Source organism: Colius striatus, chromosome 18 (genome assembly GCF_028858725.1).
Source record: "Colius striatus isolate bColStr4 chromosome 18, bColStr4.1.hap1, whole genome shotgun sequence".
NCBI classification, from domain to species: Eukaryota; Metazoa; Chordata; class Aves; order Coliiformes; family Coliidae; genus Colius; species Colius striatus.
This window is the reverse complement of record NC_084776.1, coordinates 6669282-6678936: the sequence shown is the minus strand read 5'-3', so window position 1 is coordinate 6678936 and position 9655 is coordinate 6669282. Positions and strand designations below refer to the sequence as shown.

Sequence of the window (9655 nt, the reverse complement as noted above, 5' to 3'; positions counted from 1 at the left end):
GATTTGCTTCGTGTTTAATTGAAGGGCTTTGCTGAGAGAGGCTGAAGGCAGCAGGGGACGGGGGTCCCAGAGGGAGGGACCCAGTGCCATAAGGCTGGGGCTGTGTGGGTGCCCTGTGGGGGTGCCCAGCACCCAGGTCCCCTCCCATCATGATGGCATTTGCATAATCATCTTTATCTACTAATTGGGATGGAAAAACACCATTTTTTCTCCCTTTCTTGATGCTGCAGCATCCCCTCACCCCGGGCTGCACCAGGGACAGGCCTGCAGGGAGGCAGCAGCCTGGGAGCACCCTCTGACCAGGCTCCCCAAAGCAAGAGGTGGGTTGTTCAGTGTTTAACAGCCACTGAGGGATACGAGTTCCTTTTTTTTCTGGTGAAATTGTCTAATCAATCACTTTTTAATTCAGCTGGTGCTGGCACCCCAGCTGCCCTGGGACACTGGGAGCTGCTGCTTTCTGTGCAGAGAGAAATACAGCTGCCTCACTGCTGGCCACACACCTCCTGGGCTTGGACCCTGCTCTGCTATTATTTTCCCCACTCCCATCACTCAGCACCCTGAGCCCCATCCTGATGTGCAAAGGGGAACCAGGCAGGGTACGGCCAAGAGGTTTCCAATGACGGTGGTGGCTTGGGTGAGGGCAAGAGGAGCTGCTGCAAGCACACACGGGAGATACAGAGCCAGGAATGTGTTGGTGCAGTGTGGGGACGTCACTTAGGGCAGCCAGGTGCCCTTCCTCACACTGCCAACAGCTCCCAGGCTCAGGGGCCCCCAGCCCAGACCTCTGCAGTGCTCACTGGCCTTTCCCACCGAGCCCTGCACAGCTCAACCCCCCTCCAGGGTTTTATTTCCCCTTCCCTGGCCGTTGCTCTTCAAAGTGCTGCAAGAGCCCAAACGTTTGATGCCAGTTTGATCCCAGATTTACAGCCCAAGCCCCGAGATCCTGGGTTGTGTGTGAGGTCCTGTGAGAGAACCACAGCAGAAAGTGTTTATTTCCATCATAAAGAGCTGCTTTAATATTTTAACATAAATCAAGCTGGGCTTTATGGGGATCATCAATTTGTTGGCAGGAGCTGCTTTTGCAGCCTGAGGCAGCGGAGAGATTCAATTTGTTTGGGCTTTAAGTGTAAGGAGCCGTAATTGAGAAGGGGAAAGTACAGATGTTTTAATTGAGTTTGCAGCTTCCACCCAGAGTTGCAGGAGGCTAATAGAGGAGAGGTGAGGGCCTCCATTAGCCTCTCTGCTTGCCGTTCTCCTTGGCCTGCAGCCCCATCAGTCACAGCCATCCCCTCCAGGAATAGCTGCTCCCTGCAAGGAGGGGGTTGGGAAGAAAGCAGCCTGCCCAAAGCAGCTGTGTCATGTGCAAGTTTATTGGGTTGAAATCCCTTTTTTTTTTCTGAGAACTAATTACAATCAGGACAAGCATCAGGTGAGAATCTGTAGTAATGGATTGGTTAGTGTTGGTCACTTCCAAACAGAGTCGGTGGTGGTGGGTGAGAGAGCTCCTGCCCCACGCTGACCTGGGGTCCCCCCTGCCTGGGGTCCTTCCCCTTTCCCTTCCCCAGTAATTTTTAAGGCATTGCTGTGTCATGTTTTGTATGAAATACGTTCTCTCTGCCGTAGAGCCTCTCTCTGTTAATCACCTCAGCTCCTCAGGTGGGTTTGTTTGGCTGCTGTGCAAGGACAAGCAGGTGTCTGGGAATTCATTTAAGACAGCATTTGCCTCCTCAGGGACATGAGTCCTTCTTGGTACAGTCCCATGGCAAAGGCTGGGGTCAGGATATGACCCCTCCCTGAGCCAGGGCATTCAAAACCTGGATCTCAGCAGCTCTCAGAGGTAAGGCCCCAAAGAAGTCACTGCTGTGCATTGTGGGGAAGAGGAGAGGGGGTCACCAGGCCAGGGAAGAGAAGGCACATCTTTAAAGGTGGGAGATGGCAGGTGAGAGTGAGCTAGGCTGCACAGCAGCTGGGAGGGAGCCCTAAGGGAAAGGGAAAGAGGAGATGAAGTCCCGGAGAACAGCCTCGTTCCCTGGCTGGCAGTGAAATGTGAAGGCAAGAGATCAAAATGGACACTTGAAGGGATGGAGGCTGAGCTAAGTGCCCTGCAAAGCACAGGCAGCCTGGGGTGGACAGTGCACTATGAAAGGCCTCAGCCCCCTTCCACAAACCCCTGCAGTCTCCCCCAGGCTCATGCCATCAGCATTCCTTTCCTTTCTCTAGCTCTGCCCAGCTCCCAGCTGGCCTGGCAGGCAGCTCTCAGCTCAGCTACCCCATCAACCTGCCCTCCTACCTACTTAAAGGAGACACTTGCACCATCTACCTGGAAAACCACTTGCTAATCTGGCCCTGAAAATGCCACATCAGCTTCCCCAGAGCACTTGGAGATGTTCAAACTCCCCGGTGAGGGCTGCCAGTGCCTGCTTAGGATCAGGGAGGAGATGAGCCAAACAGTCCCCCCAGATCCTCTCCAAGCAGCTCAGCAAGGACACAGCGGCAGTGCTCAGGCTCAAGAGGTGGAGGGTTTTGCTTTAAAAGCCATGAAGTGTTTTTATACAGCTCCAGACACTTGCAGATTCCCCCCAGAGGAGCACTTCAGGTCATATGGAAACCAAAAAGTCCTACTTGAAAACGGAGCTTGATTAAGAAGAGCTGCAGTTCAAAGCTTGCCGTAGCGAGCGGTGACACTTAATCCTGCAGCGAGTGCAGAGGGCAAGAGGATCCAAGGCAAGTGACATGCACCTGGCTTTGAACCTGCCTTAATGAGGGAGAGGTTTAACATATCTCAGGTGAAAACTTTAAAGTGTCTTCCTTTGGTTAGGAGCAGCCCCATGATCTCTGCCCAAGGACCCCTGAGCTGTTTGTCACTGTGTGGTAGGACAGTGGCCACCAGCAGCCTCTAAAGCAGAGACTCAGCCCAGCTCACTTGTCTGAGAGGCTGAGCAGGACCAGCCCTAAGCACCCTCTGCCCTGGGCAGGAAGAGCAGAGGGAGGGGGATCCCGGCCCAGTTCCAGCAGGGTCTTTTGCTTTCCCTCACCTGGGAGCTCTGCTGCTGCAGGCAGGGCCGAGCCCGGGCTCTGATGCTCCCTCCTGGCACAAGCCCAGTCCCCTGAGTTACCACCCACCTTGTTTCAAGGCCAATTACCCGGCGCAGGAGGCTGGAAACCCATCAGCGTGTGGAGGCGGAGCTGCCGCCGGCCTCTCAGCACCGGCTAATTAGCGGCTGCCCAGGCGAAGCCCAGGCGAGCAGGGCTCGGGTTTGTTGTCCGGGGGCACTGAGCCTGCAAAGGGGCATTGCTGGGCCCGGCCGAGGCTGCCACGCAACAAGAGAAGTGTGAGTGTGAGCTCCTGGGCTGCAGAGATGAAGCAGAAGCTGGCAGGTCCCAGGTAGCACACACAGCTGAACGCCTCTAGAAACAGAAAATGGAACAGCACACCGTTATTTTCTTCTATTGCCACCCTAATTTCTCCCCTCAGCTGGTGCAGGGGGTTGGTTTGGAGGGGTCTCAGCAGAAAGAAGAGACTCAATTCTCCCAAAGTCCTGCCAGATTCTGCACAGCACATCCCTGCCTTTGGGAGAGGGTTGGCTGCTCTGCTGTGAGCTGAGACCTGCAGCAGCTGAAAAGGCAGGGCAGGGATGAGGAGAGGCAGGCATGAGGAGAGCCACGCTCCACTGGAGCTGAAGGCAGAAATGGCTGGACACTGGTTAATGGTGCAGGCTGCCGAGGGCTCAGCCCCACACGCTGCAGGGCTGAGAACTGGGACTGTAACAAGGCTGAGTCCACTCCACCCACACTCAAGATGGAGTGAAGGAAGTCCATGTCCAGGCCTAAGCTGTGCCACCAAGCCTTGGCCTGGAAGTTTCCCTTCATATTGCCTCTCCCCCCTTCAGTTGCAGAGGGGGAGCTGAAATGCTTGGTCTCTGGAGCCCGGGAGTGTGGCCACTACCCCCAGCTCAGAGCTTGGCCTCGCTCAGGACAATGTTTGCAGTCACAAACACAAAGCAAGAAAAGCCCCATATGAGCACAAACACGATCCAGAAGGTGTGTCTGAAGGGAGAGAGGTGCTTGTTAACCGTCCCACTGCCAAAGACCAGCTGGGTGTCCTTCCTGCTGCAGTAGGCCAGGAAGGCCGGGATGAGGTACTGGATGCCGTTCCCAGCGTAGGCCCCCGTGATCCCCACCAGAGCCTCCAGGTCGTGGGTGCAGAAAGCCACCAGCACGGGGGGGACGAGCGTGATGGCAGGAAAGACGACCCTGTCCACCACCCAGGGGTAGGTGCCCCCTTCTCTGTGGAAAAGGGTCTTCCAGTTGTTGCGCAGGGTGACGGCGATGATGGGGAAGTTGGTGCTGATGGTGAAGACGGGGAAGAGGCCCAGGAAATAGCGGACGAAGGCGACGCTGATGACGTGGCAGTTGGTGAAGTTGAGCGTGTACATGTCCATGAGGGTGTCGTTGCGGAAGCAGTAAATGGCAGTGAAGGACAGGAGGCTGTAGAAGGCCAGGATGAGGGTGTAATCCAGCAGCACGAGCTTGTTGACGTGCTTCTTCTTGGAGATGGGGGTGAGGAGGGACGGCAGTGAGTGCTGGCACATGAAGGAGTAGACGCACACCCCAAAGAGATTGCGGATGCCCGACAGCTGGGCCATGGAGGGGTGACCTTCGGCTTCACCTCTGCTGATGCGGATGAGGGCCAGAATAATCATGAGGATGAAAGCTGGAGAGAGAGAAGGTTTCAGGTCAAGCCCAGCTCCGTTCTCCCCACGACTCTCCTCCCCTGGGAGCCGGCAGTCTGGGCACCGGCTCCCTCCCCTGCTCCACAAGAGCATCTCCTTATCTCTGGAGATGGTGCATCAAAGGTGAGGTGCACAGGAATTGATCATGACTCCCTTCCAGTGCCAGTCAGCAGATAAGGCTCAGGGCTGCCTTTGGCAGGCAGCCCCCTCCAGTCTCCTTCCCCCAGAGACTCTCCTGACTCCACGGCAAACACTTCCCCTGGGCCCTACAGAAAGGCAGCACCATAGGCCAAGCCCAACGGCCTCAAGGGTCCGTCCACGGGTGCTTCTGCCACACACCTGGGCCAAGCATCACCACTTAAAAATGTCTGAGAGAGGTCTGAGCTTTCACCTCTAAAGAAAGCAAAGATTAAACTTGGCTGCAGTCAACCCCAGCAACATCCCTCCACCTTTACAAGTGGACTAACGTTTCCAAGACCTGACCAACCTCCAGAGGCACAGGAGCAGCAGCTCCTACCAAGCATCCCCAGCCCTGTGATCTGTCAAGCACGAGAGAGCATGAACTAGCCAGCCATTTCCTGGCCAGGAGGAACAGGCTGTCTGTAGCTAATCCCAGGGTGGAGAAGCCAGTCTGGAAGGACTAAAGCAGCAGTGAAAGACTGCTATTAAAATTCATCACTCCTAGGCACAAAGTCTGCTGGTCTACCCTTCCCTCCTGCCAGGGAGAAGCCTAACAACCTTGTACAAAGCTTATCACAAACAGCAACGTGCCCTAGACAAAAAAAATGAATTGAGGGGTTTGGGCTAATGCCTTTATTTACTCCACTGGTGGAAATTTGAGCCAGAAGCAGTTAGTGCTAGACTGTTATTCCTAGCATGGCACATAAAACCAGCAGAAAACTAATTCTGGTGTCACAGAAATCACATCAGCTTGGGAAAGATGATCATCAGCTGCTGGAGTTAACAAGGAACAGGGGAAAAGAACTGCCTGGCAGGGCAGCAAGGAGTAAGATTTATGGTGTGGTGCTGGCAATGGATGGGCCACTGTGGCTTGCAGAGACCTGTCTCCTGCCCTGGTTTGAGGCATCAGAGCAGAGCTGTGAATTATCAGGTAATGAAAAAACCAACAAAATGCTGAGGCAACTCTTATGGACAACTCTGAATGTCATAAATGTAAATGGAGAGGAATGAGAGCAGTGCACGGTGCTGCAGCCAGGCCCACAGCAGGATGGCCAATGGCACTGCCAGCTGGGCAAGCTCATGGTGGGGGGACAAGGACACGGGCTCACTCTGTGCCCAGCAGTGCTCTGCCTGACAGGCAGCTGGAGAGGGGAAACCTGCCAGGGATGGGAGAGTTACAGAGCAGTTAGAGAATGCCAGTCTCCTGTCTCCAGCGAGGCCAGGTTAACCATAACTGAGCACTGGCTGCCTCCCCCAGCCCTCTCCAAACCCCAGGTTCTCCTCTTACAGCACCCTCCTTCCCCTCCTCACGCTCAGCCCTTACCAAGCCACACACATTTCATTCTGTGCTGCCTCAGGGAACCTCTCACTTCCCAATGCCAGGGAGAGCCTAAGAGCTCTCCATGGACACGGGGCTGATGACAGCAGATCCATTCCCTCCCAGCACCACATCAGCCGGGCCACTTTGGGAGGGCTCTATTTACTCCCCCAAGAGCAACCACAGACGGCTACAGAAAGCCATAGCTCATTGCTCTGGGGGTGTGCAATTCCCCTTGCCTTCACTCAAGCCAGCAAGTGAGGGGCCTTGTGAACACAGGTAGGGTTGTTGTGCCTCTCCCCCTGCTCCCCAGAGGGGAGATGCTTGCCAGCCAGATCTGCTACAGCAAGATAGCCAGAAAGAGCCATGTTTCAGGTGATGTGACATTGGCTGTGCTCCCTGGGGCTGCACAGGCTACATGGAAGATGAGAAGATGCCCTGAGCAATAAGACAAACCAGGTTAAGCAGCTCTGGAAATAAGCTGAGACCATTTTTTTCCCTTCTTGCTTGGGAGAGGTGGTCAGCCTCTGTGTCTGAGCTGGTTTGGTATCTGCACTAGATCAAACTGCAGAAGCTTCACACCTCTTCCCCTGCACCCTAGACAGTAAATCTCCCCCTGCTCTGCTAAGCAGAGGGAAGAGTGACCTCTTTCCATCCCCTCAACTCACTCTTAGGCTCAAAGCCCCACTTTCCACACCAGTGCTAACAAGCCCAGATCAGGGGAAGCTCCAGGCTGGCAGCCCATCCTCAGAGCATCCCCTCAGTCAGAGACCCACAGGCTCTCCTCTGCCCTGACATGTCCTTTTCTGGCAGGGAGCACTGAAGGAACAGAATTCATGTGGATTCCCTACATGATGGATAGAAGTCTTTAGCTTAAGCAGACAGCATCCATAGCCTTTGTTTTTCCATAAATACTTCCTTCAGAAATCAAACACATGAAGGTTTCAAGGAGTGCTGATGCAATATTAAAGGCTGTTTCCAACCAGGCAAGCTGTGCTCTCCCTGCCCTAGCACTGGTGCTCTGCAGATGCAGGATTCCTGAGGGAGGTGGTGCTGGCTAAACTGGAAATCTCCCCTGCCCAATTCCAGCCCCAGAGAAGAGGGCAGCAGCCCTGCCCCACTGATTGTATTTTCTCCTGCTCTCTGTAGCAGAAGAGTCTGTCATTCCTGGAATTGGAGAGCAAAACCATTTGCATACCAGATTTATCTGTCCGTCCCTGGGAGGAGGCAAGCCCAAAAATGAAACTCTGAAACCTAGTTATGCTGGATGATAAATCATGATGAAAAGAAGATGACAGCCTCTGACTGATAGGCAGCTTTGAGCAGACAAGAGGCAGCACAGGATCCTCAGGCACACAATGAAGCTCCTGCTCAGATCGTCCCCTCCCTGGGACAGGAGGCTGAAGGCAGAGTCACACTGAACTATTTCAAGTCACCTACAGTTACCACCTCAACTGCCCACTAGTGTTCCTTCACCACAAGGTCAGCAGCAAAGTCAGACATGGGTTCATAAAAAAAGCCTTGATCTGTTCCTCTAGATGCAGGACACAAGAGAGATGCTTCAAGGATGAAACACCTTCAGAGCCCAGAATGACTGGGGTGGGAAGGGCCCTGCAGAGCTCACCCAGCCCAAGCCCCTGCTAAAGCAGGTTCCCCTCGAGCAGGGGGCACAGGAACATGTCCAGGTGGGTTTGGAAACCTCCTGAGAAGGAGCCTCCACACCCTCCCTGGGCAGCCTGGACCAGGGCTCCCTCACCTCAGCACCAAAGGAGCTTCTCCTTTTGTTTCAGTGGAACTGGTTGTGTTCCAGCTTCTGGCCATCACCCCTTGTCCTGTCACTGACCACCACAGAAAAAAGCCTGACCCCATCCTCCTGACACCCACCCTTTAGGTGCTTTTTAAGTATTGATGAGGTTTCCCCCTCAGTCTTCTCATTTCCAGGCTGAACAGCCCCAGGTCCCACAGCCCTTCCTTGTCAGACAGATGTTCCAGTTCTCTGATCATCTTGGTAGCCAGAAGTTCCCCATTTCTCTTGAACTGAACACGTATCATGACCAAGAGCACCCAGACCCACAGAGTGAGGTGGACAGTGATGCCATGGATTGGCAGTAGGATACATGAAAAGTTGGCTTTAAACCTTGTTTTATACCAGTGCTTAAAAACTAACTGAGGGTTTAGCTTGTCCTCATCTTTCAAGTGCCAGATCCACACAAAACCCTCCCACCACAGGCAGGTTGGGCAGTCAACAGGGCACAGAGGACACTTTTTGTCTCATCTTCTCTACATGTTCGAGCATCATTGTTACTGAAGGATGTAAGTGAGGTTGTGGAAAAAAACCCTGAAGAGGCAGTATGCCATAAAGGAAAAGTTTAACCTCATCACAGCTGTCCAGCTGCCTCCTCTACAGAGCCCTCCTCTCACTCTTTGAGGAGCAAACACCAGCTCTCAGCCCAAGCAGACCTTGCAGACTTGCTGCCTGTCCTGCTCGACTGAGGAGAGGCTGATTCAGAGACAGGGCAGCTCTGCTCTGGTCCTTGCAGGTGCAGGAAGGATGAATATGGATGAGCACACATCCAAGTAAGAGCACTTTGGGAAATATGGGAGTCTGGGGATATTAAAAAATACATTTTTGAGAAGTTTGAAAGAAGTACAACAGAGCTGCAGAGGAGCAGTGAAGATAATTTAGCCATTTTCAGTTTAAGGATTGTTTTGCAGAGGCAGAGCAAACACCTTTCCAAATGAAAAATGCTGGTTTGTACGTGAGCTTCATCTCTCTGCAGAAAGGCTACTGCAGAAACAACAACAACAACACAAGTCCAAGGCTAAAACACTTATCTTTTTTCCCCCTCATCATGATTCCTGGAAGAAGAACTGATGCTCAGGATGAGTTTCTTAGTTAACCCTCCCTGGTATCTCTGGCAGGACACTCTGCTTTTGAGATGTTTCTCCTGGTTCTCTGCTTCTGTCTCCCTATTGGCTTGTAGAAAATAATAGAGAAGATCCTGAACTAAGCCATGCTGGGAATCAGGGAGGAGAGAAATGCTCTGCTGTGTAATTAAGGGGTGGCTTGGCAAGGGGGAAGGAGGCTCAGAAGTGAGGTCCTGCAGAACTGTGGTGTTTGGTGATCACAGGAAGGAGGGCTGAAGACAGATCCTGTCCCACAGTGAGTTTCAACCTTCCAAGCATTGGTCCCAGCTAAAACAAGGATGGTTTTAGTGTCTCTAGAAAGCATGGAGGCAGCCAGCCACAAGCTAGGGAGGAGTAGAAGACTTACTTGAGGGGGGAAAAAAACAGAGCAAAGATTACATGACAACTACCTGCACATTAAGAGCCAGGAGGTAAAGACAGAGGAAGGTGATGTTGCATCTTCTCCAACTCCACCCCTGCTCTTATTCCTCCTTCCCTAGCACCTGCCCTCCCTGCC

At 53.3% G+C, this 9655-nt stretch overlaps 1 protein-coding gene across 3 annotated transcripts in view; it reads right to left on the bottom strand.

Annotated features, from left to right (window-relative positions):
* Positions 1-1354: 1354 nt before the first annotated feature.
* TMEM104 (transmembrane protein 104) overlaps positions 1355-9655 on the bottom strand; it is a 44862-nt gene continuing 36561 nt past the window's right edge. For all 3 annotated transcript variants that reach the window (XM_062011078.1, XM_062011080.1, XM_062011079.1), the window contains exon 10: positions 1355-4714. In XM_062011078.1, coding sequence (XP_061867062.1) covers positions 3954-4714 — 761 coding nt within the window. In that variant the 3' untranslated portion in view covers positions 1355-3953. The remainder of the gene's footprint in view (positions 4715-9655) is intronic.